This window comes from Pseudonaja textilis, chromosome 3 (assembly GCF_049901715.1).
Source record: "Pseudonaja textilis isolate UNSWEBS1 chromosome 3, rPseTex1.2, whole genome shotgun sequence".
Taxonomy (NCBI): domain Eukaryota; kingdom Metazoa; phylum Chordata; class Lepidosauria; order Squamata; family Elapidae; genus Pseudonaja; species Pseudonaja textilis.
This window is the reverse complement of record NC_141992.1, coordinates 1,418,556-1,445,112: the sequence shown is the minus strand read 5'-3', so window position 1 is coordinate 1,445,112 and position 26,557 is coordinate 1,418,556. Positions and strand designations below refer to the sequence as shown.

Genomic DNA, 26,557 nt, shown 5'->3' with positions numbered 1-26,557 from the left:
TACTTTATTAATTGATTTGATTATTTTGCTTTGTTATTTTTTGTTATTGCTTTATTATTTTTATTTTCATTTTAAATATGGTTTCACATTGTGTAAGCCACCTTGAGTCGCCCTGCACAAATAGCCGGCAATATAAATTAAATCAATCAATCAATGAACAAACCTGCTTTCCAGCTCTGTTCTCCTGGGCAGGGCAACCAAAGGAGACCCAGCCCATCAGCTGGGACTCAATGGGAGGCAGAGAAGAGATTGGCGGGGCCAGTCAGAGGCGGGATTGCCCGGTTCTCCGAACTACCCCAAATGTCTGCTACTGGTTTTCCAGAACCGGTCCCAACCGGCTGAATTCACCCCCTCTGATGCCAGTGATGTCGGACGCAAATCATCTGCCGGGTTTCCATGTCCAGATGGGGACTGTATAAGCCTCAACCAGCTGGCTTCATCTGTGTTTGAAGGGCTTTGAATGGGTTTCCTTCTGCCCAAAAAAGCATCCTCGGATCGGCTTATAATCTGGGATTGATCACTGGATTGGTTTCCATGTAGAGTTTCCTGAGAAATAGCCACAGCACTTAGACTTATATACCGATTCATAGTGCTTTACAGCCCTCTCTCTGTGGTTTACAGGAGCTGAGTTGCCTTTTGCAGACGTCTCATGACCCAACTAGGGAACATCATCAGTGCTAGAAGGGAATGGGGTTTACAGGGAGGAGGAGGAGGAGGAGGAGGAGGAGGAGGAGGAAATGTGGGGTCCTTCGTGCTCTCTGAGCTTGGCTGTTTCCTTGCAGACATTTCATGACCCAACTAGGGAACATCATCAGTGCTAGAAGGAATGGGGTTTACAGGGGGAGGAGGAGGAGGAGGAGGAGGAGGAGGAGGAGGAGGAGGAGGAGGAGGAGGAGGGGTCATTGGTGTGGGGTCCTTGGTGCTCTCTGAGCTTGGCTGTTTCCTTGCAGACGTTTCATGACCCAACTAGGGAACATCACCAATGCAAGAAGAGAATGGGGATTTACACTGGTGATGTTCCTTAGTTTGGGTAATGAGATGTCTGCCAAAAAAGCTCAGTGAGCCCCAAGCGCCCCTCCTTTCAGCTCTGAGCTACGGACATTCCCCTTCAGTGACTTGGCTGGGTTTCCTCCCCAAAGCCACTGAGGAGGGTTTCCAAGCCAGACAACGTGGTCAGCCAAAGATGGTATCTGTACAGTCCCCCACCCGCCACCTGTGTCTGCACAGGGCCACGGGGACCTCAAAGACATCAAACCAAGTGGGAAAAGGTAGCAGAGAAAAGGGGGCGGGGGTGGGGTGGGGGATGCCAAACTAGCCCCCAGCCCCAATTCTTCATGAGCAGTTCCAGAATGTGGCACCCAACTAGCTGATGACCAGACCAGTTTTAGCTCTGTGCTAAACGCCATTTTTAATCTGTGTTTTTATTGTTTTATTACCATATTGTCAACCACTTGAGAGAGATGGGAGATGTAGAAAAGTTAATCAATCAATAAAAATAAATATGATGAGGGATAGATAGATCAGATAGATAGATATAGATGATAGATGACAGATAGATGAGACAGAGAAATCTATCAGATATAGACAGATAGATAAATGACATATAGATGACAGATACCCTGTTTCCCTGAAAATAAGACCCGACTGGAAAGTAATCCCTAGCATGATTTTCCAAGATGCTCCTAATAATAAGCCCCAGTTAAGATTGTCAGCCAGATGGATGCATTTGGAGCTGTATTCTCCCCCAAATTAAGATTTAACTGAAAAATAAACCCTAATGCGTCTTTTGGAGCAAAAAATAATCTAAGACCCGGTCTTATTTTTCGGGGAAACATGCTAGATCTATCAGATAGATGATAGATAGATAGATAGGTAGGTAGATAGATAGATAGGTAGATAGATAGATAGATAGATAGATAGATAGATAGATAGATAATAAATAGATGGATGATAGATTAGAAAGATATAGATAGACAAACAGATGGATGAAAGATACTAGATATAGATAGATAGATAGATAGATAGATAGATAGATAGATAGATAGATGATAGATATAGACAGACAGATGATAGATAATAAATAGATGGATGATAGACAGATTAGATAGATAGATAGATAGATAGATAGATAGATAGATAGATAGATAGACAGACAGACAGACAGATGGATGAGAGATACTAGATAGATAGATAGATAGATAGGATAGATAGATAGATAGATAGACAGATAGATATAGATAGATAGATAGATAGATAGATCGATCGATCTAGGTGACAGACAGGTATAAATAATAGACTGACAGATGATAGGTAGAGATACATGGAAGACACGGATGATAAAATAGATGATTGATAGACACAAATAAATCTTCTGCAGGCAGCTGGAACAGGGATCAAATAGGATCTGTTTCTGCTTTGTAATGGGCAGGCCACGGTTTCAGTCTCATTTAATTTTGTCTCCAAGAAATTTTTTTAATGAAACCTACAATACCGGTAGTCCTTGACTTACACCAGTTCATTTAGCGACCACTCAAAGTCACAGCGGCACTTGAAAAGATGATCTGGGACCGTTTTACGACCAATGCTGCATCCCCCTGGTCGTGGGATCAAAGTTCAACGCTTGGCAAATGACTCGCATTTATGACGGCCACAGTGCCCTGGGGTCACGTCATCCCCCGGGCGACCTTCTGACAAGCTTTACAACCGTACGACTGACTGAACAAAGGGGGCGATTCACTTAACAACCGTGGCAAGGACGGTCGTAAAATGGAGCCAAAAATTCACTTCACAAATGTCTCGCTTGGCAAGATAAATGCCGGGCTCCATTGCGGCGGTAAGCCAAGGAATAAACGCCAGAATAAAATGGATGAAAGAAAACACGGCCATCAAATACCTGTGGCGGGGTGTGTGTGCAAGGAAAAGCATCTTTGGGACAGCGGTTGTTGAGCGAGTCAATCATGCGCCTCATTGAACGACTGCAATCACGTAGTGGGCAGACTCCATTATGGTCGCATGTCGAGGAGTACCTGTATTGGCCCATCTCCCATTGGTCTAAATGCTCTCAGTGGGCCACCCAAAAGCTGGATTTCAAAGTTTAGATCAGGGCTGTCCAACCTTGGGAACTGGTGGACTTCAACTCCCAGAATTCCCCCGTCAGCCTCTTCTTAAAAGCCTCCAGTGTTGGAGCGCCCACAGCTTCTGGTGGCAAGCAGTTCCACTGGTTGGTTGTCCTCACCATTAGGAAGTTCCTCCTCCTTATTTCCAGATTGAATTTCTCTCCATGTTCAGTTTCCATCCCTTGTTCCTTGTCTGGCCTTCAAAGGTGCTTTGGAGAATCGCTTGACGCCCGCCCACCCCCCTTCCTCCTCTCTGTCGCAGCCTCTCAAGTATTGGAAGACGTCTATCCTGTCTTCCCTAATCCTGCTTTTCATCAGACTAGATATACCCAATTTAATTCAGTTCAGAATACAGCTGGAAGGGACCTTGGAGGTCTTCTAGTCCAGCCCCCTGCCTCAAGCAGGAGACCCTAGAATCATGATGCCGAACCTTTTCGTTGTGGTGTGGCGAAAGCGTGTGTGTGTTATAGAGGCATGGACGTGTGCCGGCACCCACAATGCAATGTGCTCTGCCCCCCGTGCATGTGTGCGCAACACTCCACCTCCTTACCTGCATTGCGCAGGCGTGCGCCTCTCAGCTGATTTGGGGCCTGTTTTGAAGCCTTTTTCGCCCTCCCGAAGGCTTGAGGGAAGCCTCTGCAGCCTTGGGAGGCTGAAAAATGGGCATGGAAATACCGAAGTGCCCATTTTCAGCTTCTGGGGGGCCTCTGGAGCCCAGGGGAGGCCATTTTCGCCCTCCTAGGAGCTCGAGGGAAGCCTCTGGGAGGCCAAAAACAGCCTCAAACAGGCCAAAATTCAGCTGGGCGGCACGTGCAGCGTAGGTAAGTTTGCACACATGCCCTAGGTTCGCTATCACAGCCCTACACCATTTCAGACAAGTGACTATCCAGATTCCTCTCAAAAATCTCCAGCGGATATGAAGCACCCACAACTTTCTGGTGGCAAGTTGTTCCACTGGTTAATTGTCCTCACTGTTAAGAAGTTTCTCCTTACTTCCAGGGTGGCTTCTCCCCTTGATCAGTTTCCACCCATTGCTTCTTGTCCTGCCTTCAGGGGTTTTGGAGAATAGCCCGACCATCTCTCCTTTGTAGCAGCTCCTCAAACCTCGGAAGACTACTATCATGTCCTTCGCTTCGTTACTAGAGATACCTCCTTTCCTGCAACCGTTCTTCTTATATTTTCTCCTCCAGGTCTTAGTTGCTCCTCTCTGCACTCTTTCCAGAGTCTCAATCTCTTTTTTTTATATCGTGGCGTCCAAAACTGGACGCCGGATTCCAAGTGTGGCCTTACTAAAGCATCATAAAGTGGTATTAAGCCTCCCAGTGGTCTGGATTCTATGCCTCGATTGACTCCCTCTTCTTTGGGGCAGCCCCCCAGATGCTATCCTGTCCCCCCAAGTTCCTTCTTTTCCCCAGACTAGCCAGGCCCACTTCTTCCTCCAGTCGCTTATATCATCTTCGTGGTTTCTCCTCTTCCCTTCTGGCGCTTTGGAGAATAAATTGACTCCCTTTCTTCTCTGGGGCAGCCCCCCAGATGCTATCCTGTCACCCCAAGTTCCTTCTTTTCCCTAGACTAGATATACCTAGTTCCTGCAACAGTTCGTTATATGTTGTATCTATATTATTTTAGGGATATTTCTCTTTTTCTTCTTTTAAACAGAGCAGAGATTTTGTCCCTAAGTTGCTCTTTTTTCCAAAAGGAACTGGACTTTCTTGGAGGGGTTTTCCTCCTTCGTCTTTGGAGACATTTCTCTTCTCGCTCAAGAAGAGAATCGAAGAAGCTGGTTGGTTGAGAAGGGAAACATTTTCCAAGAAAACATCAAGAAAGTCCATTTGCCTTTTGGGAAAAAAACAAAACAAAAACCTTTATAATGGGTGGACTTCAACTCCCCAAATCTGGACCGTCTCGGGAGCTGAAACCCACCCATTTTAACTGGCAGGGAATTCTGGGAGTTAAAGTCCACAGGTCTCTGAAGTTGCCAAAGTTGGATATATTCTTACTTTAGATCCTGAAAACTTAGTATTGCTTCGTTTCCCGGGTCCCTTCGTCTCCAGGACGGGGGAAAAAAAAAAAAGGAGGCAAGGAAGCGGCTTCTTGCCCACCGAATGACACCCGCTTTATTCAAAAATATATTTATGAGACATTTCAGAATATACCGCAGCTAAAAGGACAGCCTGTCCCTCTAAATCTCTAAATCGATTCATGTACAGGTTTAAGAAAATGCCTCATGGGGACGAGGGGGACGGATCAGATCGGAGCCCAAAGACCACACAGTGCAGGGGTTGTGAGGGGGGGGGCGGGAAGGGGTCTTCGTCACAGGTCCCGCCTCGACCAACTTGGGAACAAGGTGGATTTCCATGACTGGGAAAATAAGGATGGAACCATCTGGGGGGTGGTTGGAAGTGGGACTGCTGGGATTCAGACATGCTCGGTTGAACAGCCGTGTGCACAAAAGGGGGGTCTTCACTGCTGTGGAGAGGGGGGAAGTCTACAAAGGGGATCAGCCCCACTTGCTTCCAGACTCAAAAGACCGCTGGGAGTCGTGCCTTCTCCACCTGGGACCACCAGGCGTTCGGGGCCACGCCTGCCAACCTGGGCTGAGCGGACGTAGAATGTGGGGGGGACTGGCGGCCCAAACCAGCCACCCGAGAAAGGAATATTTTTTTGAGGGGTGGGGTGTGGATCTGGGCACCAAGCAGAAACCCCAACCCTTCCATGGAAAGAGAGCAAAGGGGTTTCGATCTCCTAAAACAGGCTTGGTCTCCAACCTGGGCCAACCTGAGGACTGGTGAACCTCCAACTCCCAGAATCCCCCAGCCAGCCACGGCTCAGTGTTTTTGGGGGGTCTTTCCGCCACTCCCAAGAGCGTTGAGAGATCGCAGAAGAGGAAAGGATGACAAGAGAGTAAGCAGGCTGCAAGGGGGGGCTGGGCATGAAAAGCGATGCCTTAGTGCCGGGGGAATATTCGGGCGTGGAAGTCCAGGAGTCTTTAAAGTTTGGAGACCCCCAATCTGTAGGGCAGGGGGAGGCTTCCTAAAGCCCATCGATGTGAGCCTGACGCACTTCCCCCGTTTCATGCTGAAGAAGGAGGGAGCTGTGAGAGTGGGGGGAACAGGAGGGGCTTTTGCTCACCGACACACGCACGCACACACACACAGAGGAGTCCCAGGGCTGAAAGCAGGGGACGGGGCCACTCCGCGGATTTGGGGGAAGGGGGCGGGTAGGTGACCCGGTGTCCCAGGGAAGAGGGGAAGAAAGTCCCCCGGGGCAGATCCGTCAAGCAGCTACCTCTGCTGTTCCTGACTCACAGGGTTTCACCCCAACCCCAAATCGACACTGACCTGCCCCTCAAAACAATCCAGTTTTGGGGGTGGGTTGGTTTGGTTGGGGATTTTTTTTTGTCAAATACAGGAAAATAAAAATAAAACCAACACGGAACTCAAAAAGAAAAAAATCTTCGAAGCCTCTGGGCGACTGGCCAGAAAGTGGCCAGAATTTTCCCCCCAGAAAGGACGCCGTCAGCCCCGCCCGCTTCCCCCCCCCCAAAAAAACAAGAGGCGGGGCCCTTTGGTGCCCGCCTTCCTTCCCCCCCTCCCCCTCAGGTCACCCAACTGGGCCACAGCCCCGGTGGAGGTGGGGGGTGCACGGGGCGGGATCGCGGCCCGTCCCTTCCGGGCTTACGCTGCCTCCGAGGATCCCTCATCCTGGAACCGGCGCTGGGGCAGGTGGGCAGGCAAGGCAGACCCTTCTCACCCCCCCTTTCCCCCACCCCCTCCCCGTTTTGTGTCCTAGTCAGTAGAGAAAAGGTCCCCGGCCGAGGGGAGAGGCGCCAGCCCGCCTGTGACGTTGGGCAGCAGCGACAGGTCTGGCAGGCTTTGGATGTGAGACTTCAGCTCCTTGCGCACCTGGGTGACCCGGGCCAGTTTCTGCTTGTACTCCTGCAAAGGGGGGGTGGGAGTGGGGGGGTGGGGGGAAGAAAAGAGGACATTCATGTATTTACTTCTCTTATTTATTTGGTCACCTGTCTGAACTTGGTGTTCTGAGCGAGGATTACGGAGACCCTAACAGACACACGTTAGTCCTCAAAGCCTTTGTTCTTTATTTCAACGGCTGGGAATTGCAGACATTCGCAGCCCGTAATGAGTCCCAAAATAGTTTGTAAAGAGTCCCGTGGAAGTCTGGCCAAGTCCTTCGGGATAAGGCCGATCAGCACCCACCTTTATCTCCCTTGAAATGCTGCCAACGACTCAATTTCCAATTAGTTATACGAGGCCAAATGGTGCACAAATTCAACACGGAGCTTCAGGTTTCAAACCGACCAGTATGAACAAAGTTGCTTCCTGCAAAGGCTCACGTCCCTTTGCTGCTCCTTTTTGTCTTATGGGAGGGGCAATCACCTCCAAGCCTTCCTCCCGAGTTGCCCCTTTTGTCTCAGCCGCTCTTGCCGCCTGGCAGCTCTGTGCACACATGCGCTGGGAACAGGCTCCCCTGGTTCCTCTGCCTCGCTGCTGCCAGATTCTGGAGGCTCTGGAGTCAGCACGTAACTCCCAGCATGTCTCCACAGGCTGTCGGCGGAGCACAACACTTTGGTGGAAGTTCTGAACTGCCCATCTCCCTCAAAAAAGGGACCAGAGGTGGGATTCAAAAATCCCAGCAACCGGTTCGCTACCCAGTTGCTGGGTGGGCGTGGCCATGGTGGGAATGGCCTACCAGTACCTCCGGTTTGGCCGTTTTTCACCTTCCCCGGAGTCTGGAGGCTTCCCTTGGGCCTTTGGGAGGGCAAAAACAGCCTCCCCCGGGCTCCGGAGGCCAGGGAGCTCCGATCTGTGCTCTTAGCACAGTTGTGGGGATGCAAGAGGAGAGATGTGACAGCCGCAAAAAGATGTACACCAGCAATCCGTCCAGAAGAGAGAGAGAAACAGGATAAGGAAGGAAGGAAGGAAGGAAGGAAGGAAGGAAGGAAGGAAGGAAGGAAGGAAGGAAGGAAAGAAAGAAAGAAAGAAAGAAAGAAAGAAAGAAAGAAAGAAAGAAAGAAAGAAAGAAAGAAAGAAAGAAAGAAAGAAAGAAAGAAAGAAAGAAAGAAAGAAAGAAAGAAAGAGTAAGGGAGAGAGTAAGGAAGGAAGACTGGAAGGAAGGAAAGAAAAAAGAGGGAGAGAGCAAGGGAGAGGAGGGAAGGAAGATGGATGGCAGAAGGAAGGAAAATAAAGAAAGGAAGAGGGAGGGAGGGAAAAAGAAAGGAAGAGGGAGGGAGGAAGCAAGTGAGAGAGGAAGGAAGATGGATGGCTGAAGGAAGAAAAATAAAGGAAGAAAAAAATGAAAGGAAGGAAGGAAGGAAGGAAAGAAAGAAAGAAAGAAAGAAAGAAAGAAAGAAAGAAAGAAAGAAAGAAAGAAAGAAAGAAAGAAAGAAAGAAAGAAAGGATCATCTGTTTTAAACTTAGCAGCATAACAAAGCAATAAATAACTAATAAAGTAGGGCGATATAAAGTGGTTGCTTTTGTGAAATAAATGTCTCTTAAGAAGCATTTATCCCTCAGAAACACACACACACACAGGCTTCCTGTGGGCTCAAATGCAGGTCTATTAATAGCAGCTCTGGAGCTATTTCTAGCCCGTGTGGCCGAAGGAGCTCCCAGGTCATCTGCCCGGTTCTATGTTGGCTGGGCCAGGGAGGCGGCAAAGGTAGGGAAGGCCACGCCAGCGGTTCAGAGCCAACGTTTCCCAACACACACACACCCACCCACACACACACACACACGCTCACACGCCCTTTCTGCACGTCTCTGTCCCAAAGGCCCTGGACTTGGCGTGAGGCCAGCGGGCCGAAAATAGCAGGAATGAGTTTAAGAGTCGAAGCGGGACTTTTACTTGGGATGGAGGAGATTCTCTCCGGAGATTCTTCCATCAGCCGGGACACTTTTATTTATTTGTATTTATTTTATTGCAAAGGCAAAACTGGACTTTGTTTTGTTGGGTTTTTTTTTTCTTGAAAACGAGAAGCTTCAGAACTGAAGAAGCTTCTTGGATGAGAAGTGAAACCTCTTCAGTCTGAAGAAAACCGAGTTGCCTTTGGGGGGGAATGCCCCCAATTCTCTGAACATCCTGGTGGTGGGAGAAAAGGATGACGCAGCTGAGATGACACCAGGTTCGCTATCTGAAGCTGGCCTTTCTAGAGATCCCCCCTGTCCCATAGCCAAGATGGAGGCTGCCCTGAAGCAGGGAGGGGAGAAAAGAAAGGAGGCAGAGAAGGACGGAGGGAGGGAGGGAGGAGGGAGGGAGGAAGGAAGGAAGGAAGGAAGGAAGGAAGGAGAGGGAGGAAGAAAGGAAGGGTGGGAGGAATGAAGGAAGGAAGGGAGGGAGGGAGGGAGGGAGGGAGGGAGAGGAAGGAAGGAAGGGACGAAGGAGGGAGAAAGGGAGAGGGAGAGAGAGAGGGAGGAAGGGAGAGGAAGGAAAGAAGGAAGGAGGGAGGGACGGAGGGAGGAAGGAAGAACGAATAAGAGAAGGAAGAAGCCAATGAAGGAAGAAGGAATGCAGGGAGAAGGAAAGAAGGAAGGGAGGGAGGGAGAGAGAGGAAGGGAGGAAGGAAGGAAGGAAGGAAGGAAGGAAGGAAGGAAGGGGAGGGAGGGAGAGAGAGAGGGAGGAGGGAGAGGAAGGAAAGAAGGAAGGAGGGAGGGAGGGAGGGAGGGAGGGAGGGAGGAGGAAGGAAAGAAGGAAGGAGGGAGGGAGGGAGGAGGAAGGAAGAACGAATAAGAGAAGGAAGAAGCCAATGAAGGAAGAAGGAATGCAGGGAGAAGGAAAGAAGGAAGGGGAGGGAGGGAGAGAGAGAGGGAGGAAGGGAGAAGGAAGGAAGGAAGGAAGGAAGGAAGGAAGGGGAGGGAGGGGAGAGAGAGAGGGAGGAAGGGAGAGGAAGGAAAGAAGGAAGGAGGGAGGGAGGGAGGAAGGGAGGGAGGGAGGGAGGGAGAGGAAGGAAAGAAGGAAGGAGGGAGGGAGGGAGGGAGGAAGGAAGAACGAATAAGAGAAGGAAGAAGCCAATGAAGGAAGAAGGAATGCAGGGAGAAGGAAAGAAGGAAGGAGGGAGGGAGAGAGAGGGAGGAAGGGAGAAGGAAGGAAGGAAGGAAGGAAGGAAGGAAGGAAGGAAGGAAGGGGAGCGAGGAGAGAGAGAGGAGAGAGAGAGGGAAGGAAGGAAGGAAGGAAGGAAGGAAGGAAGGAAGGAGGGGAGGGAGGGAGAGAGGGAGAGAGAGAGGGAGGAAGGGAGAGGAAGGAAGGAAGGAAGGAAGGAAGGGGACGAGGGAGAGACGGAGAGAGAGGAGGAAGGGAGAGGAAGGAAGGAAGGAAGGAAGGAAGGAAGGAAGGAAGGAAGGGAGGAGGGAGGAGAGAGGGAGAGAGAGAGGGAGGAAGGGAGAGGAAGGAAGGAAGGAAGGAAGGAAGGAAGGAAGGAAGGAAGGAAGGAAGGAAGGAAGGAAGGAAGGGGAGGAGGAGAGAGAGGGGAGAGAGAGAGGGAGGAAGGGAGAGGAAGGAAGGAAGGAAGGAAGGAAGGAAGGAAGGGAGGGAGGAAGGAAGGAAGGGCAGGAAGAAAGGAGGGAGGGCGAGGAGAGAAAGGAAGGAAGGGAGAGGAAGGAAGGAAGGAAGGAAGGAAGGAAGGGGAGAAGGAGGAGAGAGAGAGAGGAAGGAGAGGAGAGGAAGGAAGAAGGAAGGAAGGAAGGAAGGAAGGAAGAGGGAGGGAGGAGAGAGAGAGAGAGAGGGAGGAAGGGAGGAAGGAAGGAAGGAAGGAAGGAAGGGAGGGGAGGGAGGGAGAGAGGGAGAGAGAGAGGGAGGAAGGAGAGAGGAAGGAAGGAAGGAAGGAAGGAAGGGAGGGGAGGGAGGGAGGAGAGGGAGAGAGAGAGGAGGAAGGGAGAGGAAGAAGGAAGGAAGGAAGGAAGGAAGGAAGGAAAGGAAGGAAGGAAGGAAGGGGAGGGAGGGAGAGAGGGAGAGAGAGAGGGAGGAAGGGAGAGGAAGGAAGGAAGGAAGGAAGGAAGGAAGGAAGGAAGGAAGGAAGGAAGGGGAGGGAGGGAGAGAGGGAGAGAGAGAGAGGAGGGAGGAAGGGAGAGGAAGGAAGGAAGGAAGGAAGGAAGGAAGGGGAGGGAGGAAGGAAGGAAGGGCAGGAAGAAAGGAGGGGAGAGGGAGAGAGGGAGAGAAAGGAAGGAAGGAGGAGGAAGGAAGGAAGGAAGGAAGGAAGGAAGGAAGGGAGGAGGGAGGGAGAGAGGGAGGAGAGAGAGGAAGGAGAGAAGGGAAGGAAGGAAGGAAGGAAGGAAGGAAGGAAGGAAGGAAGGAAGGAAGGAAGGAAGGAAGGAGGGAGGAGAGAGGGAGAGAGAGAGGAGAGGAAGGAAGGAAGAGAAGGAAGGAAGGAAGAGAAGGAAGGAAGGAAGGAAGGGGAAGGAGGGAGGAGAGAGAGAGGAGGAGGGAGAGGAGGGAGGAAGGAAGGAAGGAAGGAGGGAGGAAGGAGGGAGGGAGGGAGGGAGAGGAAGGAAAGAAGGAAGGGAGAGAGGGAGGAGGAAGGAAGGAAGGAGGAAAGAACGAATAAGAGAAGGAAGGAAGGAAGGAAGGAAGAAGGAAGCAGGGAGAAGGAAGGAAGGAAGGGGAGGGAGGGAGAGAGAGAGGGAGGAAGGGAGGAGGAAGGAAGGAAGGAAGGAAGGAAGGAAGGGAAGGAGGAAGGAAGGAAGGGAGCGAGGAGAGGAGAGGAGGGAGAGAGAGGAGGGAGGAAGGGAGAGGAGGAAGGAAGGAAGGAAGGAAGGGAGGGGAGGGAGGGAGAGAGGGAGAGAGAGGAGGAAGGAAGGAGAGGAAGGAAGGAAGGAAGGAAGGAAGGGGACGGAGGAGAGAGAGAGAGAGGGGAGGAAGGAGAGGAGGAAGGAAGGAAGGAAGGAAGGAAGGAAGGAAGGAAGGGAGGGAGGGAGGAGGGAGAGAGGGAGAGAGGGAGGAGGAGGGAGAGGAAGGAAGGAAGGAAGGAAGGAAGGAAGGAAGGAAGGAAGGAAGGAAGGGGAGGGAGGGAGAGAGAGAGGGAGAGAGAGAGGGGAGGAAGGGAGAGGAAGGAAGGAAGGAAGGAAGGAAGGAAGGAAGGAAGGAAGGAGGAGAGAGGAAGGAGAGGAGGGAGGAAGGAAGGAAGGGAGGAAGGGAGAGAAAGGAAGGAAGGAGAGGAAGGAAGGAGGGAGGAAGGAGAGGAAGGGAGGAAGGAGAGGAAGGAAGGAGAGGAAGGAAGGAAGGAAGGAAGGAAGGAAGGGAGGAGGGAGAGAGAGGGAGAGAGAGAGGGAGGAAGGGAGAGAGGAAGGAAGGAAGGAAGGAAGGAAGGGAGGGAGGGAGGAGAGACTTGAGAGAGAGAGGAGGAAGGGAGAGGAAGGAAGGAAGGAAGGAAGAAGGAAGGGAGGAAGGAGGGAGGGAGGGAGGGAGGGAGGAGAGAGAGAGGGAGGAAGGAGAGGAAGGAAGGAAGGAAGGAAGGAAGGAAGGAAGGAAGGAAGGAAGGGAGGGAGGGAGAGAGAGAGGAGAGAGAGAGGGAGAGAGAGGAAGGAAGGAAGGAAGGAAGGAAGGAGGGAGGAAGGAAGGAAGGGCAGGAAGAAAGGAGGGGAGGGAGGGAGAGAAAGGAAGGAAGGGAGAGGAAGGAAGGAAGGAAGGAAGGAAGGAAGGGGAGGAAGGAAGGAAGGAGAGGAAGGAGGAGAGAGGGGAAGGAGGAGGAAGGGAGAGGAAGGAAGGAAGGAAGGAAGGAAGGAAGGAAGGAAGGAAGGAAGGAAGGAAGGGGAGGGAGGGAGAGAGAGAGGGAGGAAGGGAGGAAGAAGGAAGGAAGGAAGGAAGGAAGGAAGGAAGGAGGGAGAGAAGGAGAGAGGAGGGAGGGAAGGAGAGAGGAGAGGAAGGAAGAAGGAAGGAAGGAAGGAAGGAAGGAAGGGAGTGAGGGAGGGAGGGAAGAAGGAGAGAGAGAGGAGAAGGAAGAAGCCAAGGGAAGGAAGGAAGGAAGGAAGGAAGGAAGGAAAGAAGGAAGGGAGGAGGGAGAGAGGGAGAGAGAGGAGGAGAGGAAGGAAGGAAAGGAAGGAAGGAAGGAAGGAAGGAAGGAAGGAAGGGAGGGAGGAGGAGAGAGAGGGAGAGAGAGAGGGAGGAAGGGAGAGGAAGGAAGGAAGGAAGGAAGGAAGGAAGGAAGGGGAGGGGGAGAGAGAGAGGAGAGAGAGAGAGAGGAAGGGAGAGGAAGGAAGGAAGGAAGGAAGGAAGGAGGGGAGGGAGGGAGAGAGGGAGAGAGAGGAGGAAGGGAGAGGAAGGAAGGAAGGAAGGAAGGAAGGGAGGGAGGGAGGGAGAGAGGGAGAGAGAGAGGAGGAAGGGAGGAAGGAAGGAAGGAAGGAAGGAAGGGGACTTGAGGGAGAGGAGATTGAGAGAGAGAGGGAGGAAGGGAGAGGAAGGAAGGAAGGAAGGGAAGGAAGGAAGGAAGGAAGGAAGGAAGGGAGGGAGGGAGGGAGAGAGGGAGAGAGAGAGGGAGGAAGGGAGAGGAAGGAAGGAAGGAAGGAAGGAAGGAAGGAAGGAAGGAAGGGGAGGGAGGGAGAGAGAGAGGGAGAGAGAGAGGAGGAAGGGAGAGGAAGGAAGGAAGGAAGGGGAGGGAGGAAGGAAGGAAGGGCAGGAAGAAAGGAGGGGAGGGAGGGAGAGAAAGGAAGGAAGGGAGAGGAAGGAAGGAAGGGAAGGAAGGGGAGCGAGGGAGAGAGAGAGAGAGGAAGGGAGAGGAAGGAAGGAAGGAAGGAAGGAAGGGGAGGGAGGGAGAGAGAGAGGGAGAGAGAGAGGAGGAAGGAGAGGAAGGAAGGAAGGAAGGAAGGAAGGGAGGGGAGAGGGAGGGAGAGAGGGAGAGAGAGGGGGAGGAAGGGAGAGGAAGGAAGGAAGGAAGGAAGGAAGGGAGGGGAGGGAGAGACGAGAGAGAGAGGGAGGAAGGGAGAGGAAGGAAGGAAGGAAGGAAGGAAGGAAGGAAGGAAGGAAGGAAGGAAGGGAGGGGAGGGAGGGAGAGAGGGAGAGAGAGAGGGAGGAAGGGAGAGGAAGGAAGGAAGGAAGGAAGGAAGGAAGGAAGGAAGGAAGGAAGGAAGGAGAGGGAGGGAGAGAGAGGAAGGGAGAGGAAGGAAGGAAGGAAGGAAGGAAGGAAGGGAGGGAGGAAGGAAGGAAGGGCAGGAAGAAAGGAGGGAGGAGGGAGGAGAGGAAGGAAGGAAGGGAGAGGAAGGAAGGAAGGAAGGAAGGAAGGAAGGAAGGAAGGAAGGAAGGGGAGGAAGGAAGGAAGAAGGAAGGAAGGAAGGAAGGAAGGAAGGGAGGGAGGAGAGAGAGAGGGAGAGAGAGAGGGAGGAAGGGAGAGGAAGGAAGGAAGGAAGGAAGGAAGGAAGGGGAGGGAGGGAGAGAGGGAGAGAGAGGGAGAGAGACAGGGAGGAAGGGAGAGGAAGGAAGGAAGGAAGGAAGGGAGGGGGAGGGAGGGAGAGAGGGAGAGAGAGAGGGAGGAAGGGAGAGGAAGGAAGGAAGGAAGGAAGGAAGGGGAGGGAGGAAGGAAGGAAGGGCAGGAAGAAAGGAGGGGAGGGAGGAGAGAAAGGAAGGAAGGGAGAGGAAGGAAGGAAGGAAGGAAGGAAGGAAGGGAGGGAGGAAGAAAGGAAGGAATGGAGAGGAAGGAAGGAAGGGAGAGGAAGGAAGGAAGGAAGGAAGGAAGGGGACTTGAGGGAGAGACGGAGAGAGAGAGGGAGGAAGGGAGAGGAAGGAAGGAAGAAGGGAGGGAGGGAGGGAAGGAGAAAGAAGGGAGAAAGGGAGGGAGAGAGGAAGGAAGGAAGGTAAAGAGAGAGGGAGGAAGGGAGAGGAAAGGAGAGGAAGGAAGGAGGAAGGAAGGAGGGAGGAAGAGGGAAGGGAATAAGGGAGGGAGGGAGAGAGGAAGGAAGGAGAGAAAGGAAGAAAGGAAGGGAGGGAGGGAAGGAGAAAGAAGGGAGAAAGGGAGGGAGAGAGGGAGAGAGGAAGGAAGGAAGGTAAAGAGAGAGGGAGGAAGGGAGAGGAAAGGAGAGGAAGGAAGGAGGAAGGAAGGGAGGGAGGAAGAGGGAAGGGAATAAGGGAGGGAGGGAGAGAGGAAGGAAGGAGAGAAAGGAAGAAAGGAAGGGAGGGAGGGAAGGAGAAAGAAGGGAGAAAGGGAGGGAGAGAGGAAGGAAGGAAGGTAAAGAGAGAGGGAGGAAGGGAGAGGAAAGGAGAGGAAGGAAGGAAGAAGGAAGGGAGGGAGGAAGAGGGAAGGGAATAAGGGAGGGAGGGAGAAAAGAAAGAGAGATAGAGAGGGAGGGAGGGAGGGAGGGAGGGAGAGGAAAGGAGGGAGAGGAAGGAAGGAAGAAGGAAGGGAGGGAGGGAGGAAGGAAGGTAGAGAGAGAGGAAGGGAGGAAGGAAGGAAGGAGGGGAAACAGGCAAGGCAGGAGGGAAGCAATAGCACTGGGACTGATATACCCCTCCACCGAGCTTTACAGTCCTCTCTTAAGGATCTAAATTTTGACCATGTGACCACGGGGGAATGCTGCAACGGCCGATAAGTGGGAAAAGCAGTCCTAAGTCCCTTGTTTCAGTGCCATTATAATATTGGGTGGCCCCTAAACGAACTGTTGCATGTCAAGGACGACCAGGGCTCCGCTGAGCCCACAACTCTGGTCTTTAGCTCACAGCCGTCATCAAGCAGCCGTAGTCCTTGACCTGCGACGTGGCTCTCTCCAAAGGGAGCCCAGAATTTCCGTCCTTTTGAGTTGGCCCTGCGGCCGTGAGGCAGAGCCTGGGCCGCCTTGGGGGGCTGGGAGAGACCCCGAGTGGCTGGACGAATGGGGGCTAAGTCGAAGGAGTATCCTCCACGTAACTGCCTATGGTTTTGGGGTGGGGGTGGGGGGTGAGCACCTCCCATTTCCCTTGATCTGATCCCAACAGGAGAGAGTGGAACCTTCCGCTTCGTTTTTCCAGCAGGTCCTTTTGAACCTTCCTCCAAAATAACGCCTGACCCTCTAGGCTTGTGTTTACACACGTTGCCTTTCTAGGCCCCCTTTTTGGGACAGCCCCCCACCCCACCCCCCACCCCCGTGACCCACCCAGCCGGGAGTGAGTTCAAGCGTGACTCACGCCTGTCCCAGTCGGTGGGGCTCAAGGATTCGGGGCCGTTTGGGGCCTCCTGAGCCAGCAAACGTGAGGCATCCGGGCAGGAATGTTTATGGGAAGAACGGCAGATTTGCAGACGGCCAAGTCAGCAGCAACCTCTACATTTTGAATTTTTAACAATTAAATCCCCAGCCCTGCTCCCAGGAAGAGGAGAATTAACTACACGTATTTCCCCCCGAAAATAAGACCTAGCCGTGTTTTCTTTTAGGCTCCAAAATAAGCAGTAGGGCTTATTTTTGGGGGGGAGGAGAGACATGATTTCAGGGTGATCATCCCGGCTGGGGCCCCCTGGTAACAGATCACCAGAGTTGGAAGGGACCTTGTAGGTCATCTAGTCCAACCCCCCTGCCCAAGCAGGAGACCCTACACCATTTCTGACAAGATGGCAACCCAATCTCTTCTTGAAGGTCTCCAACGACGCACGCACGGGAGATGGCAAGCGCGTGGGGATGGATGGTATCTGGCAGGCGCTGCAGCCCGTCCATCCTGACACATCGCCAGCCCACCACGGCTCAGCTTTCCCGCGACCCATGCAGCATGTCCGGATCGCCTCCCTCCCGTGCAGTTCTGCCTCGGTTTTCTGCCGGTGTCACCGATGAGCCTCCCGCGGCCGGCCACCGCTCCGCCCCACCGCCGTTCAGCTGTCCGGCAGCACATCCGGATCACCTGCTTCCCCCTGCTGCTTGCACAGGTAATCAACTCACCTGTGCTGTGCTGGCTTGCGGTTACTGCCAGATACTGTCAGCCCATGTGCCCTTGCGATCTCCTCTGCTGGCCCTGCCCTCCTCAACCCCCCCCAATTCACTAGGGTTTATTTTTGGGGTAGGGCTTATATTAGGGCACAGATTTTTTTTTAAAAAAAAAACCCAGGCTGGGGCTTATTTTCAGGGTAGGACCAGAGGTGGTGAATTCAGCCAGTTCTGGAGAACCAGTAGAGGAAATTTTGAGTAGTTCGGAGAACCGGCCAGCCTCACCTCTGACTGGAGATTTTACAGTCTCTTTCCCCTACCAAACCCACCAAGCCCACCGAACCGGTAGTACAAAAATTGGAATCCCACCACTGGGCATATTTTTAGGGAAACACAGTATTTTTAATCCCTGAAGAATTAATTGGGACCATTTCAAACGAAGGCAACGGACGGCAGAAAAAGAAGCTGGCAGTCCAACCGAGTTTGTCCCTTTCGAGTCTTATTTATGCTTTTTAAATTCTGGTTAGATGATGGACATCCGTTTCTCCCAAGCGTGTTTAAGCTCAGTTACTGATAAGTGAGCCACTAATCTCTGCTGGCAGTTGGCTCCAAGCTGCCTCTTTCCCTGAAGTCCTGTTTTCTAAGATTTGGGACGATCACAAAGACATCTAGATGTTTCCCTTATTTGGTTAGGTATTAAGCACTCTGACAAAATTAGTGTTGGGCCTGTTAATGTTTGCTGTACACTCACCGCACAACAGATGTTTCTGGTGCAGGTACAGGCGGTCCTCGACTTACGGCCACAACTGAGCCCCAAATTTCTGCCATTAAGTGAGACATTTGTTCCGTGAGCTTTGTCCCTTTTCATGCCCTTCCTTGCTCCAGTTGTTCAGTGAACCACGGCAGTTGATCAATCAATAACCTGGTTGTTAAGCTTCCAGTTGAAGCCACATCCGATCGCAAAAGGGGTCACATCACCCTGGGAGACAGCAACCGTCATAAATAGGAATCCCAGAATTTTGATTTCTGGGACCTAGGAGATGCTGCAATGGTCGTAACTTTGAAAAAATGGTCATGTCTCATTTTTCATGTCATGATGGGTGCCTACAACTGCTCAAGGATTATCGGCTGAAGCCCTGGCAGTTTGCCAAGGATGACCTGATCCCTGGAAGAGGGCCGGACAAGCAGGACAACGGAAGACCTTCCTGTGTCTGCTCCGATGCGCCATGGAGGCCAGGCCAGGGGATGTCCTCTCCTGCTTATCCTGGGGAGCCCCCAAGCAGTCAGTTTCAATCTCCTCCCCCCATGGGCTCTTGCAAGGTGTGGGGAGGCTGGGCCACTCACCCCACCCCGAGGCCGGCCAGGCCTGGATATCGAAGGAGGCCAGGAGGGTGGGCGGGGGGCCCTTCCAGCAGCCGAATCGAAGGAGAAAGAGGTGGCGGCGTGGGAGTCAGAGTTAGCATCAAAGCAAACTGAGAGGTCCGAGGGGGAAGAGGGAATGAAGCTGGCAGAGAGAGAGAGGAGGGAGAGACAGAGAGAGAGAGAGAGAGAGAGAGAGAGGTGGAGCCTGGGCCACCCTCAGATGAAGAGTCAACCACCCCTAGTCTGGAGGTGGCTGATGTGGAAGAGAAGGAACAGCCAGGTCCAGTGCCTGATGCATAGATGCACAGAAGGCAGAGGAGAGGAGAGCAGGGGAAATCTATGGGCCGGTCCTTGAGACAGAAGAGCCAGGTCTGGAAGTGGCTGATGAGGAAGAGGAGGAACAGCCGGGTCCAGCGCCTGACACTCAGAAGGCAGAGGAGAGGAGAGCAGGGGAAATCTATGGGCCAGTCCTTGGGATGGAAGAGCCACCGCTGCTGACAAAGCCCCACCCTGGCTCTGGGGATAAAAGGGGGTGGAGATGAATAGATGTGGCAGACAACTGTTCATCTCCCAGATGGACAGACTTGTTAGACGTGTGTGTGTGTGTGTGTGTGTGTGTGTGTGAGAGAGAGAGAGAGAGAGAGAGATTTTTCCGGGGCTGCCGGGGCTCCTAATAAAGGAATCACTGATTTAACTAGAGAGGGTTTGTCGTGTTTGGGGACCGGGGTCAGAGCAGCCAGGCTCACCTCTAACTTCTTCTCCTTCTCCGTCAGCACGTCCTTCTGGGTCTGTGTGTATTCGATCAACATGCGTGCCAGCTGGCGCCGGTCTTCCAGTTCCGCGGCTAGCCGCCCGTTGTATTCCGCCAGCAGCAAACACGCCTCGTCCACCGTCTTCGACAGGCGCTCCGCCGCCTCTTTGTCTGCGCACAGAAGCGGCGAGCGCGTTAAGAGAGAAGCCACACGACACCTTTTGCGTTGCTGACAAGCAGCAGCCGTCCTTCTGGACACACCAGCCACCCCACAGCACAGGCAGAACTCAACTTACCAGAGCCCCAAATTTAGGTCGCTACGCATTGGTTAAGTTTTGCCCTGTTTCCCTAATGGGATTTTTTTTTTTTTTTTGCTGGAAATTGCAAAGAAAATGGGATCGATTGCAATGACAGGATGGAGGGACACCACAACCAGTCGTAAATGGGAGCCAATTGCGCAAACTGAAGGCCGTGGCTTCTTCAAGGGCCACTGTCATTCCAAAGTGTCAATAGGCAAATGGTGGTGAAGTTGAGGACTAATTATACCGGGGGTGGGGAATTCTGGCCCTTTTCTGACTTGTGGACTTCAACTCCCAGGATTCCAGAGCCAGGAATTCTGGGAGTTGAAGTCCACAAGCCTTAAAGGGGCCATGGTTCTCCACCCGGGTCAGCTTTGGAAGCCATATTGAGACCCGATGCTCCCACGCTGCCACAATTGAGCCTGGGAAAGTGGAAGGGAGGGGGGGAATTCATTGGATTAGATCTAATCCTTTTTCTGATTCAAGGTCAGGTCGTGTTGCGCGTAAGTGAGAGGAAGTCTTAACTTGAAATGGAGGGCGATTGGGCCATGTGGTGCCATGACGGGTGTAGGGGATGGATTTTGTAGTTTTTGCTTATTGTAAGGAAGCCCCGAACTTTCAAATTTGGGATTTCCCAAATGGGCTAGTTTACTATCCAAATAAAAGGAACCTTTGAGAAGATGTCTGTTTCGGAGTTCTTGGTTGAAATGGAGGTTTGCTGGAACGCTGGCACTCTTGACATATCCCGTTCACTTTTCCCACTGAAACTCTGACACACCCAGAACCCTCCCAGGTGTAACTTCGGTTTTTCTCAGCCAAGCTAAGAGCAGAGCCTCACCGGTGATCTTCTCCAGCAGGGACACATCCTGAACCTCCTGGGGAAGAGAAGCGATCTTCTGCCGCACGGTGGCATCGCCCGAGGCCGCATTCTCCAAGTCCTGCAGGGCTTTGATCAAGTCCTCCGCCTGCCCGGGTGAGACAGAAACAAGGTGCCCGCTGCGGCTTCGCCAGAAGACACCCCACCGCTCTACTTTGGGCGCCTCTGCCCCCCCAAGCTCTCCTGCACCACCACCCACCCACCTGTGCCCACGAGCAGGGCGCTCGCTGTCGAAGAGGAACAAAGGTGCCCTGGACACAGACCGTCAACCGTTTGGCTGGAGTCGCTCGGAGTCCCCTAAGCTGCCAGTGCAGGTAATAGAATCACTGAGCAATAAAGGTGGAAGGGGCTTTAGAGGTCTACTAGTCCAACACCCTGCTCAGACCCTAGACCAGAGGTCTCCAAAGTCGACAGCTTTAAGAATTGTGGACTTCTGGTTTGCAGGGTGTCGGCGGCAGGCAGGAATCCGCGATCGTGCGCGGTTTCTGCCTGGGCTCGCTGCTGGAGCGCCCCAAGCCAGCTGGCTTCAGGGCTAAGCCACCCCGTAGAGGTGGTGAAGAGGGGAGATCGCCAGCAGGGTCGAGGAGAGCCGCATCTCTCCCCCTCAGCTGGTCAAACTCCCTTTCTCGAAGGCGGTAGGAGCGGTGGTCAGAAATGTTTCATATTTTTTTCCCCTTCTCTCCCCTTCCTCACATTGACAACGAAGAGAGCTGAATAAGAAATCGGAAAAAATCCGCTTTGGCACCAATAGGTAATTAAGCTGAAAATATAATTAAATGCCAAAGGGACAATAAAGATTTCTGGTCACTAAAATTTTTTTTTTTTTGTATAAGCAGGAAGGGAGAGGAAAAGAGCAAGGGCGGGATCTGGAAGGAGGAGACTGCCTGGATTTCACAAGTATCTCAAGTTAAATCTCAATAAGACTTCTAAAAGGTACATTTTAACTGGAATTTTGTAACTAAATAGTAACCCCAGGAAGAGAAAGTGAAAAAAGAAGAAAGTGTAAAAAGAAACAGCTTGTGTGTATTTGAATTGTTTGGTGACTTTGGGATGTTGGGATATTATATTTGAATGACTAAAAACAATTGGGTGGTTGTTTAAAAAAATTCTACAACGGCATCACTTCTGGATGAACAGAAAATGGAATTTAAAAAATATAAAGAAGAGACGGGAAGGGAAGGGCTCCTTTGGCTCCATTTTTCAATTCTGAGAAATGGCGATCTGCAACTACGAGAAACAACAAGAAAAGACTGCGCAACAAGAAGATTGGGACGAAGAAGAAGTCATCTTTAATGAACAAGGAACTCTATCTGGGGAAGAAAGGGAAAAGGGGGGAAAGAGAATGGAGAATTTAAGACTTTAAAAAAAACAGCCAAAAAAGGGAAAAATAATTTGAAAAGGGGATATAATGTTGGAAAGCAACAGAAAAGGGGAATACAGAAGAGGGAAATGGAGGTGGAGAGACAGGGGGGGTAAAAAGGGGAGAGAGAAGAAGAAAGGGAAGAAGGAAAGGAAGAGAAGTTACAAAGGTTTGGAGCAAGATGTAAAGAAACAGGACCTATTCAGAGATAATGAGTGAAAATCTAACTGAAAAAGGGATTCTGTGAAGGTACATAAGATGGTATTGTTATATTTGTAATAGAAATAATGTTAGAAAATTGGAAACAACATACGATTAAAAAGTGGAATAAAATAGTGTAATTTAGTGAAACTTTTGTGAACCAAATGAAATAAAATAAAATAAATGAGAGAACTGAATTAGGAAGGAACATTTTAATTACTTAATGTTTTATAAAATATAAGTGAAGTGGGGGGGAGGGGGGGAAATTAACTATGGAAAGTTTATAAGTGTTCCCATAGAAGTATGATATTTATCTGAAAAGTAATGTGTAAAATGTTAAGATTTAAGCGAATATTAATATTAATGATAGAATTGAATTGGAATGGATCGTTGTTTTAATTATATTATACATTTATAATTTTTTTCTTTTTTCAAAATACAGTGTGTAGTTTTTGAATGTACCAAGCAGAATCCGAATGGAAGTTACGTATTATATTAAGTGTTATAATTTTAGGGGAAAGATATAAAGGTGTCATTCTCCAATCAGTGATTACAGGAGAAATTTTGTTTAATGAGAAAAGATAATGGACAATTGAAACAGGACAGACAAAGAATATAAGTACAATGGTTTATAATGAGATGAAATAAATAAAATAAAATTAAGAAAGTTAAAAGAGGGGAGAAGCTATATAGAAAATGTAGCATAGTAATAAGATATGGAATGGAATATAAAAATGAGCATGAACTTGAATTTGTGTCTGTACGAAGAGATGTAACCCGGGATTATGCTGCTTTCAAAAAAGATGCTCTATGTTTTTATGTTTTATGTTTTGTTTGTGTTTGTTTTTAAAAATCAAAGAATTGTGGACTTCCTTCCTTCCTTTTTCTTTCCTCTTTCTTTCTTTTCCTTCCTTCCTCTCTTTCTTTCAAATTCTGGGAGTTGAAGTCCACAAATCTTAAGGTCACAAGCTGGTGACCTTCTACCGCTGCACCAGAGAGAGCATCTTAACTTCTTGCACACCTGTGTAGGGTTTGCCAATTGCACAGGGGCAGATAGGACAGCACTCCAGAGGGTTAGAGTTATTGCCCAGAGGACCCTGGGTTGCCCTCTCCCCTCTTTGGAAGAGCTTTATAGCCTGAAGAAAGTTCAAAACATCCTCCAAGATCCATCTCATCCTGGGAACCCCCTTTATTTGAACTATGACCATCTGGCAGACGGTACAGGATAATAATAAAAACAAGGACAAATAGGCTGGAAAACAGCTTCTATCCCAGGGCGGTAGCTCTTTTGAATTCTGCTATATAGTGCAGTGTTGGTGCAGTGTTGCAGGTTTTCGGTTCAATGTGTGGCGTGTGAAGGAGGTGCGTTTGTGTTTATTTTCATGGTCATGATGTGCACTGAAGACGGTGTTTGATTTCATTGTACGAGGTGCAATGACAATAAAGTAAACTAACTAACTAACTAACTAACTAACTAACTAACTAACTAACTAAAGCTATCAACTTTGGAGAGCCCTGCCCTATACCATCCCGGAGAAATGGCTGTCCAATCTTTTCTTGAAGACCTCCCCGCCATGATGGTGATGGAGAAGCCACAGGCTCCAGAGGCAGGGGGTTCCACTGATTAACTGTTCTCCCTATCGGGGGGCAGCCCTCTCCCTGCCTACGTATTTACCTGCCCAGGTGACGCTCCGCCACGCTTCATGAGCTTGGAAGGGGCGCCTAGGTCGACACTCGCTAAAACATTCATCTGAGGAGCCACGGAAGCAGCGAAGTTTAAAAATGGAGCTTAGGTTTTCCTTGATCGGTTCTTTGGGACTGATAGGTGGTCCTCAGCTTACAACCAAAACCGGGAGCTAAACAAGGCAGCTCTTAAATGAGTCATGCCAAACTTCAGAACTTTTTGCCACGATTGCTATTTATTCATTCATTCATTTATCTATTCATTCTATCTCGGCTATTATTGTTATAAATAACTCAAGGCGGCCTTCCTCTTTTTCCCCACAACAACCCTGTGAGGTGGGCTGGGCTGAAGGAGAAGGAGGGACCGGCCCAAAGTCACCCAGCTGGCTTTCGAGGCTAAAGCAGGACTAGAATTCACGGCCTCCTGGCTTTCTTTTTTTGTTAAGCGAAACGAATCTCTGAAGTTGTTAAGTGAGACCTACGTTCATTAAGTGAGTTCAGCTTCCTCCACTGGTTTGTGTGTCGGATGCTGGCTGGGAAGATCCCAAAGGATGACCAGGTGAGCCTGCAACCATCCTAAATACATGCCAGTTGCCTGAAGTTGGATCACATGATTACGGGAGATGTTGTAAGTGAGAGGACTGATCGTAAGTCACTTTTTTACAATGTCGCCTTAGCTCTAAAGCAAGGTCCTTCAAACTTGGCAAGTTTAAGACTGGTGGATTTCAACTCCCAGAATTCCTGAACTAATGTAACGGGAAGAGGAATTCTGGGAGTTGGAAGCCCACAAGTCTTAAAGCTGTCAAACTTGAAGACCACTGCTAAACGGAATGGTTGTAAGTGAGACTATTTGTATACCTGAAAGAGGAGGAGGAGAGGAGGAGGAAAAGAAGAGGAGAAGGAGGAGAAGAGGAGGAGGAGGAAGAGGAAGGAGGAGGAGGAGGAGGAGGGAGGGAGGAGGAGGAGAAAGAAGAGGAGGAGGAGAAGAAGAAGAGGAGGAGGGAGAAGAAGAGGAGGAGGGGAGGAGGAGGAGGAGGAAAAAAGAAGAGGAGGAGGAGGAGAGAGGAGGAAAAGAAGAGGAGGAGGAGGAGGAGGAGGAGGAGGAGGAGGAGAAGAGGAGGAGGAGGAGAAGGAAAATGAAGAGGAGGAGGAAGAGAAGAGGAGGAGGAGGAGAAGGAGGAGGAGGAGGAGAAGGAGAGGAGGAAGAAAAGAGGAGGAGGAGAAGAGGAGGAGGAGGAAGAGAAGAGGAGGAGGAGGAGGAAGAGGAGGAGGAGAAGGAGGAGGAGGAGGAGAAGAGGAGGAGGAGAAGGAGGAGGAGGAGAAGAGGAGGAGGAGGAGGAGGAAGAAGAGGAGGAGGAGAAAGGAGGAGGAGGAAGAGAAGAGGAGGAGGAGGAGGAAGAGAAAAGAGGAGGAGGAGGAGGAGGAGGAGGAGGAGGAGGAGGAGGAGGAGGAGGAAAAAGAAGGGGAGGAGGAGAAGGAGGAGGAGGAAGAGAAGAGGAGGAGGAGGAAGAGAAAAGAGGAGGAGGAGGAGGAGAAGGAGGAGGAGCAAGAGAAGAGGAGGAGGAGGAGGAGGAGGAGGAGGAAAAAGAAGGAGGAGGAGGAGGAAGAGGAGGAGGAAGAGGATCCCTGTGTTGCAATATTTAAACCAGAGCTATCACGGACGCTGGTGAGCCTCTCAATTCCTTTCTCAAAAATTCTTAAGATTTGACATTTGCCAAGGTACGGGGCTTCTCCGGCCCTCCTCTTCAGGAGCTTTGGCTTCCTCCCAAGAGTTCAAAGGCTGTGTTTCTGCAGGGGGAAGCCAGAATTTTTTTGTGGGGGGCGCTGCCAGGCTAGGAGGTGCCAGGTGCATGCCTCGAAAGTTCAAAAGGGAAGCCCGACGCTCTTCTCCTGCAAACTTGGGGTATTCCTTTGAAGCCCAACACCTGCCAAGGGTCCCCCACCTTGGAAGAAATGGAATTTCGAAGCCACGGCCCCATCCCCGGAATCCTAAGAGGCCCCGCCAAGGAGGGGGCGGAATTAAGCTGTTTTTCTGCTTAAGGGAAGGACGGGCTGCCTTTGCCCTCTTAAGGGGGGACAGGTCACAAGGCCCCTCAGGGAGGTTAAAGGCTCCTGCAAGGGGCTGCAGATCTGCCAGGGAATGTAGGGCGGGGGACGCCAGACAAGCAAACCGGTAGATAACTGGGCTTATCTGGACGAGCCTTGAAATTCCGGCCTCGGTTATTTCCGAGAAATTCCAGGGATCAGGTTCCTCTGCCCTCGCTGCTCACCCAGGTGGCAGGTGCCCACAATTTGCCTTCTGGAGCGCACCCGGCCCTTGCAAAACAGCCCCTGAGAAGGGAAAGGAAAAGGAGAACCTGCTTCCCAGAATCTGCCCCAGCCCCTTACTGGTTTATAATGGGAGCCCTACACCGATCTCCTCTCTGCCTCTGATCACTTACTTTGTCCGCCTCCATCTGTCTATCAAATCTTTCTCTGTCTCCGCCTCTCCCATCTACTGATGTATCTATAGGTCTATCTCCAGTGATCATCTAATCTAATTCACTTAGGGGAAGAGGGACAGCATAAAGAAATTAATCAAGAAATAAATTCTGTCTGTCCGTCCGTCAGAAACGGTGTAGGGTCTCCTGCTTGGGCGGGGCAGGTGGAGGAGAGGAGCTACAAGGTCCCTTCCACCTTGGTTAACCTGTAAAAATCTCTATCTATCCCTCTCCCTCCATCCTTCGTTATCTATCGCTATCATCTCTGCCTGTCTGTCTATCCCTCTCCCTCTCTCTCATTCTGTATCACCTGTCTGTCTGTCTTCCTATCGTCATTTTTTCTCTAGATTTTATATAGCTTCTGTCCCACCGAGGTGGGTGAAATGAGGGCCCAGATTGTTCAGGGGCAAGAGGCTGACTCTGTAAACGGCTTAGAGAGGTAAACTAACTTCCTTCCTTCCTTCCTTCCTTCCTTCCTTCCTTCGGTTGACTCAGCCTTCCGTCCTTCCCAGGTGGGTAAAATGAGGACCCAGATTGTTGGGGACAAGAGGCTGACTCTGTAAACAGCTTAGAGAGGGCTGAAAGCACTGTGAAGTGGTATACAA

At 50.9% G+C, this 26,557-nt stretch overlaps 1 protein-coding gene across 1 annotated transcript in view; it reads right to left on the bottom strand.

The window, feature by feature from the left end:
- Positions 1–5,207: 5,207 nt before the first annotated feature.
- Positions 5,208–26,557, bottom strand: part of RPRD1B (regulation of nuclear pre-mRNA domain containing 1B) — a 50,262-nt gene continuing 28,912 nt past the window's right edge. The window contains exons 5-7 of the mRNA XM_087931959.1: positions 20,190–20,316; positions 19,048–19,223; positions 5,208–7,054 (exon numbers count right to left, since the gene is read on the bottom strand). Coding sequence (XP_087788085.1) covers positions 6,905–7,054; positions 19,048–19,223; positions 20,190–20,316 — 453 coding nt within the window. The 3' untranslated portion in view covers positions 5,208–6,904. The remainder of the gene's footprint in view (positions 7,055–19,047; positions 19,224–20,189; positions 20,317–26,557) is intronic.